Source organism: Acanthopagrus latus, chromosome 23 (genome assembly GCF_904848185.1).
Source record: "Acanthopagrus latus isolate v.2019 chromosome 23, fAcaLat1.1, whole genome shotgun sequence".
NCBI lineage: Eukaryota > Metazoa > Chordata > Actinopteri > Spariformes > Sparidae > Acanthopagrus > Acanthopagrus latus.
Window position 1 is genome coordinate 11,628,695 of NC_051061.1, and position 20,572 is coordinate 11,649,266.

At 43.1% G+C, this 20,572-nt stretch overlaps 1 protein-coding gene across 1 annotated transcript; it reads right to left on the bottom strand.

Moving 5' to 3' along the window:
• Positions 1–3,736: 3,736 nt before the first annotated feature.
• Positions 3,737–16,723, bottom strand: cacng1b (calcium channel, voltage-dependent, gamma subunit 1b). The gene is made up of 4 exons (XM_037089293.1): positions 16,483–16,723; positions 7,999–8,073; positions 6,174–6,311; positions 3,737–6,052 (listed from the first exon to the last, which is right to left on the bottom strand). Exons 1-4 carry the CDS (start codon positions 16,721–16,723, stop codon positions 5,820–5,822), a joined length of 687 nt encoding a protein of 228 aa, XP_036945188.1. The 3' UTR covers positions 3,737–5,819.
• Positions 16,724–20,572: the final 3,849 nt, after the last annotated feature.

Here is a 20,572-nt window from a genome sequence, read left to right on the forward strand (position 1 = left end):
GTGTAACACAGGTCTGTCTAACGCAGTTTTATCCTCAGTGGAAAGTTCTACCATATTCAGCTAACAGTGGTAGCTGTGTAACATGTGGTTTCAAATGTCAGTATCGGCTACAAATTGGCCCCTTTCCTCGCTTTTGGTCGCCATGCCTGATTGGCCCTGTTTTTGTCACGACTGTGCTCCATGCCAAAGTTAAAACAGAGAAGAAGAATTAGCTTTTCTTATTATTGTGGTTTCTATCCTTCCACAAAGTGAACACTGGGGGCATACTGTAGCTTTATGATTTAAGTCATGAACAAGACTCTATGGAAACAAGGTGAAAGAAAGCAGCAGCATTTTAGCAGAAATGTTAGTTTGTGTTGTCCTGTACAATAATTCACTTTGAGCACTTTGTCTAAAAGTGCTCAGATTCAGTCTGTGTACTTTGGTTGTTTTCTTTGCGCTGCTGGCAGAGCCACGCAGCTCTTTTTGGGAGGATCATGTCTTCTGCTGTCGGTCCGTCTACACGGCCAGCTCGTGTCCATCTGCACTTTTTCAGCCTGTTGTGTATTTCTCTGCATCTCTCCGCTGCTGTCATCGCTCCAGCCCCACACCACACGCAATCATGTCAATTGTGTTTGGTGTTCTCTTTCTTCCCCGGTCCTCCAGGCTGGCAAGAAATCCAGCCCTGTGATTTTAACATTTTAGTGCGAGCTGACACTCTCTCGGAGGGGCACGTCTGAATGGAAAATGCTTGTTCTGTACTGCTGTGTGTAGAGAATAGTAGCAGCTTTGACAGCACTCAGTCAGAGGTCAGGAAAGTGACTGACAGCTTTTCGTTCATGGCAGTGACTCGGAGGACCGGATGACTCACGTGAATGTCAGCTTTCCTCATCGACACAGTGACACATAGGTGAGGCAAACCAGCGGCATCTCTGAAACTACACCTAGCCGTGGTCACATGTCCAGAGGTAGTCAGATTTTAATTCATGGTGAAATATTCTTCTGCTTGGTGGTATTCAGCATTCATTTCAATACACATTTTATAAATGGTACAGTGATATGTACACTGTAAAAAAAACTAACTTTTATGGATTTTGTTTCTGTTTATATTTCAATTTTCCTCATGTTATGGAAAATATAATTTTCCATATTTGAAATGCACAAGATTTCCATGAAAATTACACTGAAAATTTACAATGTAGAATAACTTTTCATTTTGTATTCCCACTAAGTTAACACATGTTAACTTATAAGTTGACTTATAATATTCAAGTGGATGGATTCTTGAAGATTATTCAAGGGAAAGTTGTGTAAATATATGTAAATATAGAATTGTTTATCGAAAAGTAATTTCATTGTCTTTATATGATTACATGAAAATATCCGTATTCAACCATTAAAAAGCCTGACATTTAAAGCTAGAAAATTATTCTGTATTTATGTAAAATTACTGCGTTTTACTAGTGCTTTTTGTCGTCCCCTGCTGCCAGAATATTACCTTTTTGGATAATTATTTTTTCAACAGTTCCAAAAAAGAAAAACAAAAAGTTACATTGCATGCCTATAATCTATCAATAAACAATTAAACGTTGCCAGTTTCACTTAAGAGATCATTATTTGACGTATAAAGCAATTTATTGTTATCCAATCCATGTAATATAAAGACGATACAAGATATTTTGTATATTGCGTGGTATAGATATGACGATATGATAATACATATGGTGCACTTTAAAGAAATTCACAGGATGATTTTGTTAAAATAACAGTCAGGTAATGATAAGTATTATAATCTGTTGAGTCTTAGCCTGAGCTTCTGTGAGTAAGAGATGAGAGTGAGGCCTTTTTACATCTGAAAGCATAATTAAAAACATTTCCTTGACCTTTCCTACAAGAGAAACAACAACAAATCTAACAGCATAATGATGCAATAGTAAACCGAAGTTAATTTCGCACACAAGTAAACAAGAGCCTTGACAAATGTGTGATTCATGAGCACAACACATTTTCGCATGTGTTATTTTAATTGGCCTAATATTAAACACAATGTTTCTCACATGTAGGGAAAAAAAGTATTGTGTTTCAGCAAACAATATGAAACAGAACCATGAGGGAGTTCGAGGGATCAAAACTGATGTAGGCGGCAGAGAGTAAAAAAAAAAAAAAAAATACAGCTGTGTCCGCTCTGCCGTTCTCGTAGCTTAAAGGTAAAGGTCTCATGAATGATTTAGGAGGCTTCATGCATTCATTACATCCATGCCTGAAAAAGCCCTGACCTGCGCTGTATCAGTCTCTGGAGCATTTCCAATAGCTCTGTCACTCAATTCAAACACATTTTCTTGCTCTCCTGGACCAAAGTGACTCTCTGAATGTTTTAAGCCATGGATGAATGTGCACTGCCTCCTACATATCTGATGTATCTGTCGGTTGGCATATATACTAAAGAAATCTGGGTGAGAAAAAAACAAAAAAAACATCACAATTTCATGTCTGAAACTCATCTTTTATTGTATTGTAATAAAGATCTCTTATTTTTCTGCTGTTAATTTAAATTACAGGTCAACAGCTCATTCACATACAGCTAAGTATGATGACAGGATTGATTCATGTGATCAGTGTAGATAATATAAAATCGTCAATAAAAATGAAAGAAACCTTCGGCTTTCTCAAATACAAACCTGTACACTGACCAAGTGGAGTTTTGTGATTGCAGTAAGAAAATTGGAAATGTTGCTCTCAGAAGGACCTCAGAGCTAAATGTAATCATTTCCTCTCGTGTTCCCCTGTGAAATAGCGTCATTTATGGAACTTTAATTTCACTGCACCTGCACCATCCGAATGACTTCGGGGCCAGAGTGACTCACTGAAAAATAACATGTTGGACATAGAAGACTGTTTCTCTAACAATATACGACCCTTGTGTCGAATCTACACAGGAAAAAGGGCCAAATAAAAATGACTGCTGTCAGATGCAACCTGATTTTGGGCTTTTTTTTAATTGATTGTAAAAGGTCATCTATGATTAGAACATGAAAATAGTTTAAAGAAAAAGACATATAAAGAAGTATACGAACAGTCCGTCCATCTGAATGAGGTTTTCATCTGACAGCAACAACAGTTGTCTACACAACAGAAAACTATTTAAGCTTAAAGGAACCATTTTAAAATCATAGGCATTACTTACATGTAGAAGTCATACTTACCCCTAAAAGGCTATATTAGCTTTACAGTATGTGGCCCCAAAATCAAAGGTAGCATGATTTGATACAGCATTGTAAATACACAAGTTGCATAAACATCTATCTATCTTTGTAAAAACTCTATGGATGTTATAATGTGTTTTTATGAGAAGGTATGCTTCATAACCCACTGTGTGGCAAAACTTTAGTTGACCATTTGATAAGCCCTTACTATACTAACTAACGGTCGTTCCATTTTCGCACATTTCACAATAAAGAGTGACGACCGCAGGATAACCAGATTCACCTGAAATTCAAATTGATGTCTGCAGATAGAGCAGATAAACACAGTGTTTAGTCACTTTTCCAAACACGTTTATGCTTATAGATTTTGGAGAGAGTTGAAAAATATAACCACTGGCGAAACTCTTTATATACAAGGTATTGTTCTTACAGCTCCATATGCCACTGCTACGCCCCAAGGAAGGGTGCCAGGCTTTATTGGTATTTTTCCGTATTAGTCAAATGTGTAATTACAATGTCATATGATGCACAGGGGCCCCAACAGATAGGTCTACATTGTAAAGGAGGGGCTGTGAGAGTCATGACCCCTGTTGAATTGACTTGTTTGAACATCATATTTCATCCATCCATGCGGTGACAGTAAGGGGTCAGTAAATGGTCGGTTATTTTCTTATCGTTCTCTGTTTATTTCTGGTGTTTTAACTGCTTTTAAAATGCCCTCTGACTGCAGAGTACATGTGCTAACATACAAAGCGTCACCCCGAGGCTCAGCAAATACCGATATCATGGATCGAAGCTCCTGGACTTACGTATCCAGGGGTCTTGAACATTGACCTGCAATAAATGACTGATGTCATCAAGGGAGTAGCGGGCAAGTGGTTTCTCTCTAGACAATCAATGGCATGGATTGATTGTAAAAAAGTCCTTTGAGAAAAGGAAAGACTGCAGCGTGACAGTAGCCCATTATAACGATTCACTACTTCACTTGAAACAAGGCGTTACAGCGCAATCGCTCACCGTCTTCATCTGGTCTGGTACCGTTTTAGTCCAGTTCTTTTTTCTTTGCTTTTTTAAATCTTGCCTAGTCTTCTGTAATCCTACCTTGTCTAAGTCTAAAGGTTTGATCATGTCGTCCTTGTTTGTTATCTTACTGCAGTCTTTTTCCAGTCTAATCCAGTGCAACAAACCTCAAACTGTTAAATGTGGCACTTGGCCCACGTCTTGTCTTGTCAAGTGTTAAAGGTTTAAAGGTGTGTTTGCATGTTTTTATTCATATTTCCTCACATTGTTTGTACTTATACCACGTGCCTCTAGACTGATCTTTTCTTGACTTCCAGGCATCCAATAGTTCCAGTCAATTTTAGTTCAGTTTTAGTTTGTATCCACGTAACATCGCTTTTCTGGTAATTTGGTAACGCAGTAAAAAGCAGGGCCCACTTCATGTGTGGAGGTGTTTAGGTGCTGGAGGAAAGCTCCAACATCTTAAAAAAACTGAGACCCTCTTGCTGAAAAAGCATTGCATTCATGAAATATGCTTTCACAAACCCAAACACAGCATCGTCATCCAAAAGTTCCATTTTAGAGATTATTATTTACTCACTCATGTATGAAGTTTTGCCAATTTACAAATTAAGTGTCTGGGTGTTTAAGTAGTGCATCAAACTCTAATAAAAAAACTGTCTTCTCGTGTTCCCAAATGTCCATTAGATTAATTTCATATTTAGTCTAACTCACAGAACTCGATGCATAAATGGTGACAAAATGGCAAAACAAACAAACAAAACAAACTGCAATGACTGATGCTTCAACAGTAAAAAGACTCTTCTCATTTCACAGCAGACGTCATTATGCCTCTACAATGTGGATGCAGAGATGGCAGCCACTGGATTGGCAGCTCACTGGAGCAATTTCTCCCAAGGGGGGATCAATAAAGGTACATCTTCTCTAATCTCTCCTAGGTCCGCCCTTACGTGTGAATGTGTGGACAAGTAACAGACACTCTTTTCTACCTCCCTTCTCCTGCACTACTGAAACGCCTGCTTCCAGATTGTTGATGCATCATGTAGCCAATAAGATTTCAAATCCAGCAATATATAGCGTGTAATTGTTTTCAAGCCTTAAACCAGGATTAAGAACAGGTTAGGAGAATGATGCAACTCGTGTAATGTTTTGATGACGAAACACTGAAACATTACCCAATTTTCCATCTGGGTAGGTAATGTCAGACATTTAATTTTTCTTTTAGTCTTAGATGCTACTTCATTATTCCTCGGCTCTCAAACAAACCAACGATGACAAGTTTTCAAAACAATTCCTGCTTTCAACTTGGTTACCGCGTGAAGATAGTGCAAACGCCATTGCTTTTGCTGTGGCTGTCACCAATTGTCTATTACAATTCTTTCCACATTGATTTGCATATTTTACCAACATGAACTGAAATCAGCGGACATGGACAGCAAGAAATAAACAACTAAAAACGGTTAATGCTTTGGAAAATAGCTCGCAGTAATGATACATGTAAATATGTGGGAGTGTAGTCGGAGTAGTTAAAGGGCTAAAATATGCAAAACCACTTGTATTTTCTTGTCATTTTTAAACCAGGCTTTTAAAACATTTAGCCCGTCGCGCCACCTGCGGCTAATCTAAGGTGTCGGGCTCTGCGTCCATGCAGGTCTCCCAGGGGTTGCGTGGCATGTGTGGCATGGAGATGAGGAGCAGGGCGACTCCGCTGAGGATGAGCAGGGTGAAGGAGGCGCAGGCGCATGTAAAGGACCAGGAGTAGTAGTACTCAATCCAGATGGTCTCGTCGCTGTCGATCATGCGCTTGACTGACTGGCGCATTACCTCGACGGAGATGAAAATGCAAAGCCCTGTGTGAGGAAACAGAGAGACGGGGTTTGCTGGAGGTAAAACTCAACAACTCAGTGGGATCAGGTTTATTGAGCACTTTCAGATATTCAGAGCTACATCTGCTATACAGCTACATCTGACCTGCGAAGGCGAAGAACATCCCAGCGGGCCGGAGCAGGTAGTCCCTGCCCTTCCCGAAAGAGAAGATGACACAGAGGGTGCCAAGGATCATGAAGAACAGACTGAAGATGGCGATGGCTGCTGCCGAGATATTGTACTCTGGGGAGAGATTTGGGAAAGAGGAGGAAGTGAAGCAGACAGCGAAAGGAAACAACGAGCGAGCGAGAGGAGACGCAGAGAGAGAGAGAGAACGAAAGACACTCCGGAGGCGAGATTGAGTGAGAACTTGATGGCAGGAAGGGAGACAGCGGAGAGGTAGCGATTAAAAATTGAGAGAGTTGGTAGGAAGGGGAGGTTGCAATATCGTTTACACAATAATTGTTTCAGTATTACGCTCAGGCAGTTATGACACAGATAATTAGCCTTTAAATTAGCCTCGCTTTTAAAACAACAGTCATTTATCCGAGCTGGCAATAACACCATTTGCATGACAGATAAGATGCTGCGGGGCCTCTAAACGAGATGATTCTAACATCTCTCTCTCTCACGCTCCTCCTGTCTGTTTGTTGGATAAAGGTAATCTCGTCTTTGCTTCTCTCTGACACTCCAACTGTGATAGAAATGATCCTCCGAGCATCCTGTTGCATCTCAGCCTCCCGACTGTGGAGAAGCACAGGGTGTAAAATAACCTCACACCCGGAGCAGAAATCGGGGCTCGTTCGGCGTCTGTTTGAAGACTGTTGGTCTGCGTCTGAGTAGGCATGGCGTGCGTGTGTCAGTCTCTGGGAATGTTTTCATGTATTTCCTGTGCACTCGACCCCTGCGCTGTGTCATGTTCCATCAGCAGATCTGAAAGCCGTCCAGATTTGACAAGTCAGTTCTTGTTTTTTTTTAGTCGATGCGGCTCTTTCTACTGGCGCGATGGGTCAGTGAACAGAGAGGGTGATCAGGTTGTTTCGCTAAAGTAGCAATAATGTGGAAGTATTCTTTTAACAGTTGAAGTCTCAAGTGAAAATTTGACTCACTGTAAGTAAAAATATAGAAATAGCAGCATCAGAATGAACTTATGGGACAATAAGAGACAATAGGCAGAATGGCTGATTTCATGATAATGTAAATCATATTTTTCAATCTTGCTAATCTTGACACATTCTTTGTGAAAGGTACAATGTTTAAGAATTGGCCACCTCTAACCGCTTACTGCTGCCAACTGCAGCTGTCATTTGCTCGTTAGCTCAGTTAGCCGTGCAGCTAGCAGTACTACCAGAGACAAAGTTACTCTGTAACGCCTCAAATGTACTTAGGAGCATTTATTTGTTTCAAAAGCAATCTGTGAATGTGAAACTGTCTTACATGAGGGCACAGGTCGATCAGAATTGAACAGTCACTGTGTAAAATGAAGAGGTCGTAGGCCTCTTTACTAGGTGAGGGGAGTTAATGTAGCCAACTAAAGCACAATTAAGTATGAGTGAAAAACGGAGGAAATTAGAACAGATTTCTTATCTGATATGACGGATGGTGTGCATGTACCTGAGTTTAAAACATTTCCATATTATATTGAAAAAATGTGCTATTGGAAATGAGTTGTGTAAGATGGGAGTATGTAGGTGCCTGCGTCATTGTGTGTATCTATTACACTGTATTTCTTCACATGTTGTGCGTAGGTTCACATAATATGGGGTATATGATAACTGCACTTGTATCCGTGTTGCAGAAATACTGTACATCTTCTTTCCTCTCCCTTTACCAGAGACGGTTTCTGTTATATTTCTGTCATGTCACAATTGGGCCTGACTTTTGGATGTGTTGTAACGTGCAGTCTTAGTGGCACAGAGGAGGCACCCACCTTTCTGAGTCTTGACTTCAAAAACTTCAGCTTCTTCCCCCGAGGTAAAGTGTTTGAAGTAGGAGCAGTTTTTTGCTGAAGAGTAAGACAGAGAGAAGAGAAGAGACAGAAGGAGATGAAACGTGAGAGGAAGAGAAACAGGTTGCATCCTTAGTCCTGTGGGTCTGCACTATCGATGCAAAATCTACCAAATCTACCAGTAGAAAAGTAACATGTAATCATATATTAATTAGACATATGGACAAGTAAAAGAGTAAATATTCTATTAATTTAGTGTTTATTTCAGCCTGCAGTTCTGCCTTGGTGTGTTGCAGCTGGCCTTGTAAAAAACAATGTTATATATTTTCAGTGACGTCAGTTTCTCGCTTTTCAGCTATCAAATGTGTTTGATCAGAACACTGTCAAACTTCAGATGTCTACAATTCTCGATTGATTCTAAAACAGCTTTCGGGATCCAATACTCATTAATATATAAAGTGATTTGGACACTTTCAATGCCATTCCATACCCCAATTTGGTCATAAATTCCCAGTACATCTTACAACATGTAATAGACCCATGTATCCACTGGAGGACAGCGAGTGTGACCGTTTGCCTCGCCTGTGTGCTAATATTAAACACATGTGTGAATGTTGCAGTGCCAGCAGGGGGTGATAATAACAGGAGCAAAGGATAGACTAGTATAAAGAGGCGGTATTGGCCAGATTGTTGCTCTGGGTCCATCATTTCTAATTATGTAAAAATAGGTGGTTAACGTTAGGAAACAAACATACTTTACAACAAAAAAACCTGTTCGGTTTTAGACAACAAAAATATGTGATTATGTTTACACAACAAAAAATACCTGGTCAGGTGAAGGCAACAAAAATACATGAATACGTTTACGCAACAACAATACCTGGTTAGGTTAAGTAAGCAAAAACATGTGACCATGTCAGGATGTGCGTTATGTCCCACCCCAGAGGCCAATGCACATCTTCACCCAGTCATTAAATTTTGCGGTTCCCACTTTATTCTCATCTCAAATCTCATCGTTCTCTCCTTTAAATTGGAAGAGAATCAGCGTGCTCGACTGTTGCTTTTCCTCTTTGGCAGTTTGATTAGATGTACGCTCAACACCGCCTCCGAATAACAGCAGTGCTCCGTGACTTGATGTCATCCTAAAATTAAATGTCTTAAAGTCACTGTCCTCAGTGTTGGCTGTGTTTACTTCTCAGAAATCAGTTCACACTTATTTCTACACAGAGATGACACATTTCTGCACTGTGCTTGCCCAAACTCTTGTCCTCTGACCACAATCTTCAATGTAGTCCCATTTATAAAACACCATTCCTGGCTGCAGTCATTGCCCACACATCCATCTATCTATTTGCTGTCTCTGAGGGCAGCTGGGCTGAGAGGGAGGGGTGGAGAGAGGACGTAAAGGCCAAGTGAGAGTCCCCTCTTTCCTCCACTCCACCACCCTTTTCTTGCTGAGATTAAACCCATAAAGCAGACAGGTGCTCTCTCTCTGTCCACACAGAGGCGGACGATGTTTGTGTGTGTGTGTGTGTGTGTGTGTGTGTGTGTGTGTGTGTGTGTGTGTGTACCGGGCAACAGAGGAGCTGTTTGTTATCCAGGATGAGAAAGAATCACTAAAGAGGTAACCTAGCAACAGGCTGCTGCAGGTCTTGCCTAGTCCTATCTATTTACCCATGTAACGGCATATCAAGAGGAGGGTGTGCATGCATACGTGTGTGCGTGTTTGTATGTGGGTGTCAAAGTCTGTGTGTGTGTGTGAGTGTGAGGGGATGGGCGGGCAGGCGGTGGGGAGAACCAGAGGCGGGGTCACGGTGCAGCTCGGATCAGCAAATATATTATTTTCATAAGTCTTCTCTCATTAGCTGTCTGTACCCCTGGGGCTCAGCTAATCTAACATAATACGTGTTTGGGTGTCGCTGCGAGATTTACCCCAGTTTCTGTGAAGACTATTATCTGCCCACCGAGCAAAGGCAAGACACAGAGATGTGATTTACACAAAGTGGAGCTCCAAAAGACTGAGCCTCCAGTTCTCCGCCTCATCCCGATGAATTAAAAAAGGATAACGTAGAGACCAGTCAAGCCATCCATTCTTGATCCACTAGATTCATCAAACCAATTTAGCAGTTATTCGGGATTTCACAGAGAACTAAACAAGAGCTCAGTTGTCGTTCCAACCTGACGGCAGTGGATTGTTAGTTGGCTTGTACCTGCGAGTAACTGCAAATAACTGCGAGTTGATATGGCGAACTCGTCAGCCTGCAGTTGCTTATTCACGCCTCCGGCAGTTACAGAGACACATTAGCTTTCATTTGGAGTATTTCTGCTGACCATCTGGTGAACAGAGCTCCGATACCCGTGCTCCTTATGCTCCGATTTTGTTCTATGACAACTCACGAGAGAAACATGAGGCTCTTTAGCTGCCAAACGCTGCGCCGTGCTCACCGGCCATTAGCTTCACTGTGTCTGTCTCTGCTTGGTGTTGAGCAGGTAGTGCTCAGCGGGGGTTTGAGGGCTTTGTGGCTGAGAACGAAAGTCAAACAAGCTGCCCAGAAGCACTTGAAAAACAAACCTGAGCATGTATCTTAACTTCGGATGGTGAACATCCACCGAGGGAGAAAACATCTGGGCGCCTATAATTGACCTTGCAGTCTGGCTAATGGGGATATTTAGTTCCAGGGAGGGAGAGTGATTAGAACGGTGGTGTCGCCTGTCATTTTAGTTTTGCCTCTTTCCATTGAACTGTGCCGCCCCCCCTCCTCTCTTCGATACGCAGCTTCGCCCCTTACCCTTCCCCTCCTCTACATCCTCCCCTTCTCCCCCTGCCATTATACCCGTCCCTCTCTTCCAACCCAGCTTCTACTCCCAGTTTAAAACTCTCCTCGGTTTTCTTTTCTTTTCACAGCCGGCTTCTGTGCTGATGTCTCTTCTTTTCACCATTTGAATGAGCCAACAAAGTTTGGAAATACATGAACTGACATAACAAAAAACAACAGATTTTCTCACTGAATAACTGTATTTCCATGTGTTCAGCTCCAGTGACAGCTGTGAAAGTGGTCTTGAATGGGTTTTTTTTTGTTTTTTTTTTCATCTTTTGCCTGAGCTTTACAAGTGACAGGATTTTTGGGTGATCGGAGGTGGGGGCTGTTCTTTTTCTAGCTACGCAGAATGACCGACTAATTCTGGGTCAATGTGAATAGGATGGGTGGTGCTGCTGCTGCTGCTGCTGGTGGTGCTGGTGGTATTTGAACAGCTATTCCACCAGGAGCTGTGATAACTGGGACACGGCAGCACAGGAGAGTCCTCGCAGCCTAATCCGGTAGGCGCGTGTTTGCACGCGTGGCCCGGCCGTTACCACTCGATTCAAAACCTCTTTGGTTCGACTGTCACGACGATCGTCACCACAAACTACACCCCAGCATCTCGCCTCGAAAGGGACGCCAGCAGTTATCTCTGACCGTGTGTTTACTTTCATTTATTTGAAATTTACATAATGGGAAGTGATTCATTCGAATTCTGAACCTTAAACTTGTTTTCTGAATGCCAAATTCAGCGACACACCTCCACAGTTCTGGCTGTGCACTCCGAGCAGGGACCTGGCAGACTTGAGAGGAAAATGACTGGGTGTCTATGAAGTGAAAATGGTGTTTCAAGGTTACATCGGTGCTTGAATCGGGGGCACCAACCCGTGGAGGAGGACATTTTATCTTGAGACTCTCTGGTGGTAATATCTTTCCGCTATAGAATTAGACAAAAAAAAAACCCAAAAAACGGATGCTTGACCATTTGGAAGCACTAAAAACATCTCCGATGATAAATTCCTCTTCCTGGCTTCTTTGCGCGCAGACACACGCGCGCACAAAAGCACCAAATCATGATCTTTATTTCCCAGCCGAGCAGTGATGGTGCGATCCATAAAGGGTTCTGTTTGATTTTTACAGCACTCAAGCTGTCATGCGTCATTTGTGGGAAGCTAATTTCAAAAGTCACTTGGGTTCACTGCTTTGCTGCCGTTGTTATGCAACCCCATCACAAAAGCGGTGTAATTGTGCCTATATGAAAAAGTGTTTGTGTACGCGCCTCTTGACGACCGACTCCCCATCTGTTTGGGAAAATGCAAATGCGTGTCATTAAGTCCAATCACCGCTGCTTGCTTGGGTGTACCGTTCATCAAGGATGTAATCTGGTAGTGCACTCTCTATCGACTCAGGGGTCTTCTTTTTTTTATTTTAAACCATTATGTAACACTTCACGCACCTTTAAATTGAGAAGCTGATGAAGCAACGCTGGCGTGCTGTTTTTAGCCAGTCAGCTGCGCCGTAACGTTTGTAGATCCATCTACAATGTCATTAGAACTTTCTCTAATTCCAGAACAAAGCAATGGTTTTCTAGATGGAAAAGCAGCCCAGTCATTAATTTCTGCAAACCACAGCTAGGCAAGACAGCTTCAAAGCCAGTGACGACCATTCGAGAAAGCGCTTCAACATTTGTCACCCGCAAACCACTGGATATAATTAAAGAGACGCCGCTGCTCAAGACAGCGTTTCAACATTTATAACGGCAAAACCCTCTGGACATAATTAACGAGACCACCGCTTGGGAAAGCGTTTTCTGACCACACGTCCCGGCGCGAGCACTTCGCTCCCGTACGTCAGCTGACAGGCTGGTGACCGCCATCGCTGAGAGCAAACAAAGGTCGCTCAGCAAACTCTTCTCTGTGGTGCCTCAGTGGTGGAACGAACACCCGGTCAATCTCAGGACAGCAGAATAACTCGCCATCTTATTTGTTCAGACTTCACCTCGACCCCGCGTAGCATGTCTCCCACTGTTCCAGATAGATTTAGAAACATCCATAAGCGCTTAATTAATGGACATTTTAACAAGTGATCACTGCTTGTAACAGGGTTTCAGGAGATTCTCTTCTTGGAGATAGCATTTCATCATTTGAAGGCATCAAGCCATATCTTTAACATAAATCTTTGACAGGAGACCACTGTTTGAGATGACGCTGTTACATTTATAAACACAAAAACCATGGGATATCACTAATGAGACGTCACTGTTGGGGACAGTGTTTCATCATTTGTAAGAGTGACACCAGTGGATATTATCAGCGTGAGACCCAAACAACCTCTCAACTTTGAGACGCGCTAAACCAGTGGATACTATTTACGAGCCACCACCGATGGATAGAGCCGTTCGAGATGCATTTAAACATTTGTAAGCCCCAAACTATTTGATATTTTCAGTGACACATCCAACATTTTCAAGCTCTGTTGGTGGCAACAGAACTTGTCATATTTGACAAGACGTCGGGAAAATTTCCAGGAGTGTTGTTGGCGACAGACAAAACAAGATCTTTTCCTAATCAGCTGGTTGTGAAATTAAAAAACATAAAGTTTGAACACATCCTTGGCTTGCGGAAACTTACACCGACAACGTTTACTCTGGAAATTGGGTTACTAGAATTACTAATACAAAATCAATGGAGGGAACAAAACTGTTTAATTATGCAGGCCTTGTCATGAGGTGTTAACGTTGGTGTTAAGGTTGGCTTGTTAACTGCAAGCACCTGTGAATTTATCACACGAGAAAACACTTTTCATACACGTGAAATTAGAAACACAGTGTGCAATCCAGACGTCAGCACTCAGCCAAGCTGCAAGTTGCCGATATCACTCTATCGAGGGGAAAAGCAAGCAGCAGAAGCCAGACAGTGGCTCTTTCTCTCTGCTCCTCTCCGCTGTCAAATTACACCGATCTGGCAGGTTGACCAAGTGGGTGCCAGCGGAGAGAGAGAGCACCTGTTGAGAATAAACCTGTAGATGCTTCTTCTTCTTTTTTTTTTTTTCTTGGCCGCTGGAGAACGACAGCCAGTCCGCCAGGCGAGGACAGTCGCTGAGACTCACTCTCTGAAACAAGAATCGCATCTCATCCAGTGTCATCATCGCATCGAGCGGGACTAGGGACACGACACCACACCCACAGATCCATTTCTGATGGCACCGGGGCCACAAATGGAGAGAGATGGGCTTGTGTAACTGAACCATCGAGCGTGGCGTGGGAGCAAATGGCAGAGCTGCCTAGCCACACGCCCGAATCACTAGACCTTTAGAAGTAATATAAAAATGTGACTCATCTTCGCTCATGAGCCAAACATGGAAGCACCGTGCAATCATGGGAATGTAGCAGTGGGGGTCTCTGTCAAAACAGCTCATATGTTCCTGCCACATATTCCCCACACTGCTGGATGTAAAGACAGGTGAGCCGCTGACAGCTTCAGTCTGTCAGGAAGCCCCATCTACAGAGGCACCCCTGCCCCTGTCCTCCCATGTGGACTCCTGTTTTTTTTTTTCTCCCGATCCCCTTCATCCCCCCTGAGTCTCCCAGGTGTACTCTAACTCATGAGCCAGAGCGGGAAGCCACACTTCATTAAGGCCCGTACTGATCCTGAGGTGCTGGAGCTGGAGGCTAAAGTCAATGATAGAGTCAGACTGAAATCTCTCCGTTAGGCTGCGAGGCACGCACGCACACAGCCAGAGGCCAGAGAGACTGTGTTTACCCCAGGGCTCGCTCTGTTCTGAGCAAGCTCGTAATTAAAGCCACAAGGCTATTTTGAAAGAGCAGGCCTCTGAATGCGAGACACATTTACTTTTTTGGAATTACTTACCGTTCGCGGTGTTATGCAAGGATGGGAAATAAGTTCCTAAATGAACGTGTGAGTTGAAGATTGACTTTTTGCTCTTTGGATTAAGCAGCACCTCCAACTTTTTTAGTTTTTCTTCCTCTCAGGAAGTCTCAGAGAAGAAGGTGAGAATTTTCACAGACAGTGGTAATTCACAGGTGCACTATGTGGTTTGGAGGAAGACATTTCGATCTTCATTTCCTCTAATGTCTAAACAAGCTAAATCTCTTCATAAACTGAATAAACAAACTGACCTTAAAGGACAAAACAATTTCATACAGTTTAACTTTAGTTTATATGTGGCGGACCCTGCCACCTTGCTAGCTTCAAACAGTGCTCTTGGGACCTCATTTCCCTCTGAGAACAGCTTGTTTATTCAATTATGGAAAAAAAAATATTATTACCATATTAATTTGGTTAATGTTACAATTCTGAGTTTGAAATTCTTCTCCAAAACGACACAGTGCCCATTTAAACATTGGGCAAACCAAGGTGTATCAGTGTATCAGAAAACACTGCTTGAATTAGCTGCATTTGTTTAAAAGATCTCTCCCCACGGACTGCAGTGCAGAGTTATCCCTGATCTGAATCGAGTTTTAGGACGAATCGCAAATTGTGATTTGTGATATTGGGCTACACTAATAAAACTGACTCGAAGCTAGACGGCCTGATTTGCATCTGGTTCCTTCAAAGCCAATGAAGCCCAGAGACGTAACAAGAGATGACAACGTAACATTGCAACTTATCGTCTGTACGTTGTTGCATATATGAATTATGTTACACTTCCTGTTAAGACATTCAAAGAGTTGAGGAATAAGGTGTTCGCCGTGAGGTAAAATGAATCCTACTTCTTAACGTATTGAGAGTCCATCATCATCTGACTGAACAGACGAATGTGTTTTTTTTTTTATGTTAAATGTGAAGTGTAGCTTCCATGCTCTTCCATTAGGGCACTTGACTTCAGCTGTTCGGCTGCACTTAATTGGCAGCCTGTTCAGAGAGACTTCCTTTGTGGAAGATAATGACGGTTCAGTGAGAAGCACAATGCAGGAATCTCGCGCAATCAGTCCAAACGCATGTCCGTGTGTATCTGTGTGTGTGCGTGTCTGTGTGTCGGACATGCACATGCCAACATATGTGCTGGCGCGTGCCTTTTTGTGTGAGAGGAGAGGTTAAAAGAGGAAGGGATGGACGCACAGATCCGCTCAGACTGTCCTTAAATGATTTTTCAGATGTCAGCGGCGCAATATTTGAGGGTTTGACGTACAAGGAGGCAGTGATGGCAAAAACACCATCCTGCATTGCTGAAACCCGACACATGTCAATGCCCAGGCTCAGTTCTAACTGTGATGAAAGTGACTGGATGAGAGCTAACAGTCACGCCATCAAATTCATCTCTCAAGTACATTTGTTTCCTCTGTTGTTTCTGCGAGGTTTTGGACTGGCTTGTTTACGCGAACACATAAAGCAGAACTGCAGTATAAATATTTCCTTACAGGTTCCAAACTGCTTTCCAACAACAAATGTTTGTTTTCTTCATCTGTCTTTTCTAAATCTGGCAAAAGGAAAAACTCACATCCGGGACTATTTTCAGCCACGAGAGCTGTCAGTCAGCAAACACACAAGAAAAGGAAAAAAAAAAGAAAAAAAAAAAAGAAGCACTTCGATAACTAATGGAATTGTTAAGGCTTGAGCACAGAAAATGCAAAAAAAAAAAAAAAAAAATCAAATCACCAAACAGCAGGTTTTCATCCAGCGAGTGAGATCAAGAGGCTCCATACCTCCAGGTAAGCTGATGGGGCCGCAGCCTTTGCCCTGAGGGTCCTCCTCCACGATGAAGATGGTCTTCTTGCAGAGCCTCCAGAGGCCAAAGTGGGCCGCCTCGCAGGTGGCGTTGAGCTTCTCCACCCGGGGGCTGAGCACGGCCCAGTGGTCGGTCACCACGGCCGCCAGCATGGCCGACATGCCCACCAGGATCACCACGGACGTGATCTTGACCTTGGTCGCCTGCTCCTCGAACATGTTGCGTGCAAAGTTGCGGGGGTGTGTGTGTGTGTGTGTGTGTGCGTGCGTGCGTGCGCGTGCCTGTGGTTTGCACACGTGTGACGGATCGTGAAGACGGCGTAGAACACCCGAGGTTGCCTTCGTCTTGTTTGCTTTCGGCCCCTTGGCGTTGGATGTTAACTCCAGAGGTTCCCCCCCGTCTTGTCTGCGGCTTCGCTACACTTCTGATGTCCTCGCCTCTCTCGCGCACTCCTGTCCACAGCTCCTTCTTTCTCTTTCTCTGCCTTGCGCCTGGTGGTTGGTGAAAAGGGGCCAGATAACAGTGCCCTAGTTTCTACCTCTCTTCCTCTCCTCCTCTCCCTCCCTGGTTGCCTTTGGCGAGGCGAGGCCATTCAGCTACGAGATGAAGATGTAATAGAAAGTACCTGCGACTTTTACACTTGTTACTTGACCATTCTGGTGTCGCCAAGGGTCAGGTCGAGATCAGACACTTTCATTTACAGTTTGGACAGTCAGGTGATTGTGAAGCGTTCCATTTTTGCACCTCAATCTACATCATCAGAGAGAAAACTTTGAGTGAGTTTCGACAGCGCTGTTCAACATTTCATTGCGTCGCCAAACACTGATGTCATCGACTTCTCGTGTATGCGAAACACTCCGCCACATCTCTTTTTATATTCTTATTCAGTCCAATCCAGCGCAATCGTCTCAGGCGCCAAGTGCCAGGGGACTCCTGAGGGGGAGATTTCCTTTATTAGTTGTCGTCTGAATGAGCTGATCTACTTACTCAGCCAATCAGCGGCAGAGACGAGGCCCGAGACGAGGGTCCCACCTGATGCTGGCAGCTGATCCAGATTCAGGAAGACAGAAAAAAGGGCTTTGATATGGAGCCTCTAAAATGCAATGTTCAGTTCATGAGGAGAGAATTCTCATTTATTAGAACTTCTTATGTTTGTTGCACATATATCAAAGGGACGGTGTGTAGTTTTTGGTAAAGAAATTAAAACTTTACAATATTAATGAGGTGATAACACAAAATCAGAAATATATATATATTTTTTTTTCCGTAAGTGAATAAACAAGCTGTTCCCACAGGAAAGTAAGGACCCCAGAACACTGTTTGAAGCTAGAAAGGTGGCAGGGTCCGCCAAATGAACATAAAGTAAAACAGTATGACATTGTGTTGTCCTTTTAGGTCAGTATATTTAGTTTATTCAGTTGTGAAAATAAAGACAGTTTGTGTATTTAGTGTATGTCTCTCTTCTTAATTAAAACTACGTGTTAGACCTTTAACGTGCATTTGGAGCAGTATGTCAAACCCACCAGTGGCTTTGACATACTGTGTTTGATTCAGCGTCTTAAGAATTTCTATCATATCGTTTATCATATATTTCTCATTTGTTTCAGCACACAAGTGCTTTTGATGGCTTTACTATTGAATGACGTTGCAGTGTTTGAAGGTGGGGGAAAAAAACAAATGTAAAAAGCTGATACATCTCAGAGGCACAATCAACCTTTTCCCTATGAAATACTCGAGCAAATGGGCGCGCTTTTTATAAACTGTGCCCCACTTTAGACGGGACTCTGGCCCATTTTTCAGCCCTGACAACACTCACGCAGTTCTGGGTTTTTAACACACTAAATGGCGAGACATTAGCAGGAGGTGGAGAGAGGATCTGTTTTGTTTGTACCGTCTGCACGCCAATTATACAAACAACATGTGTATCATGTCTTCATGTGTGCGCGTGTGAAAGACCACAGAGAGCCTGACGCTTCTCAGAAAATGAATGAGAAAGTGCTCTCCGTAAACACCATCCGGAGCTAACTGAACCAGGAAATTGATCATTAAAGAAAAAAAATCATCTCGCTCACCAGCTTTCAAAACAAATAAACAAAAGAAAAAATGAAACCCCACAGCGGGGTGGGGGGTTGAGAGGAGATGAGAGACAGTTGTGTTCATCATCACGTTCCACCTGGATGCATTTGCAGCGAAAGCGCCTCTTCTCCCAGAGGAACGAGTCCCACGCTGAGGCTGTGAGACCGTTGCTTGTCTCTAAGTGTGTAATAATAGTGTCTTTTGGCACGGCCCCGTCTTCCTGGGTGACCCTCTGACCTGCTTCATTTGCTCATGGTCCCCCGGGTGACGCGGAGAGAGCAAACGCCTCACAGTCTCTAAGCAACAGGCGGCCGCGCGGACGGCTGTGGTATCGTGTAATCGACGACGTGAATGTGTCATACATACGGGGCCAGAAACATGCCAGAGACACTGAGAAAACGGACGACGGCAGCTGGCGGGAAGGCATCTCTGACTCACCCGCGAGTGCCACTTGGCAGAAATATCACTGGTGAGCTCCCTTCGCCGGAACAATCAGAGCGGTGACAGAAACACGCAAAATCACATCGGCTGGAATCAGGATTGACACGTCTAAACTCAGCAGCCATTAACTTCAATTACAGCTGCCAGCTAGAACTTTTTAGCATGGGATGAAAAACAAGCTTAACCGGAGGCTAATTTTACCCACAGCTCAATAGATTGCATAGCTTTCAGAGGGACCCGACTGTATTCATTTGCTAATGACAGGCAGCATTACTCAAGCTAAATTAGATTACCCGTGCCCTGTGGCGAGTTTTTATGAGGGTCATGTTAATAGTCCTGTCCAAAACAGCGGGATTGGTTACTACGCGTGTTTGCCCCCCTCCAACGACATCGTCCGGGCTCACTAGACCGGGCTCAGGCAAAAACAAAAAAAAGCTTTGGTCGTTGATCTACATGAAGCAGGAGGTGATGTGGGACGGTGAATTGTGAGTTAATGAGCTCACACTGAAGAGAGATTAAATTAGGTGGAAATTACGAGGGGCTGATGTAGCTGTTGTACGGCAACATCAGACATTACTGTCAAAAGATGATTTCCCCAGTTAGATAAACAGCTGCATAAACATTCCTCTTTTTCTCAAAATGAAATCTCATCAGCATGATTACACATCTGGCAGGATAAGGCAACGTAGGAGAAATTCTGCGTGCCATACTCTGTATTTGAGGCTACCAAGGAAATGTTATTTAATCGCTGGCCAGGGCAACACTGCTAAGGAAACACCTGGCTAACGTAAGCACACCTGCATCCAAAGGGGCTGAACCCACTGTGGACACCGATACTTTCAATGTGGTGTCGATTTACTCAATCTTCATGTCTTCATGTCAGTAATGAGCTAGTTGGGTAAGTTGTCACTGGAGAAATCTGGACTTTGTTCAGTGTCTCGATTGATGGTAGCTGGACACTTTTTTTTATTAGGATTAGTCAAAACTCAGCCACTGGATGCTTTCATAATTGCTTACCAACTTACCCATTTTTTTTTTCTTTTTTTTAGAAGTACGTCCTAAAACATAGATTGGAACCAAAAAAATGTGAATTGTGTATTTACAGGGAAACATTACCATGAGCAAGCGGTGACAACAACAACATAACAAACACTGATGTTGGCGGACTAAACGCCAAATTTAGCAGATTAGCTGCCGCGACCGTCGATTGCCACCCGCTACTGTTTGTTTTTAATGTTCTTTTTGAAAGTAATTTGTGCTTTATGTAGCCCAATACTGCGCTGATTCTTCTCTAAATTCCAGTTATGGTGGTTGAATGAAATGAGCAGAGAAAACAGTTTCTCCAGCTGCTCCCAGGTTTTTGAACAGCTTCGTCCTTTTAGGGAATGCGGGTATTACGACATATCTGTGATTTTATTTTTGTTATTACAGAAAGAGTTCAGAACCAAAAGAGCGATACTGATCAGTACATCCCTATTTTTCTTGCAGGTTCATGTATTACCCCTTTAAAAAGAATGGTGGACAATAGTTAAGACTGTGATATGGAGAAG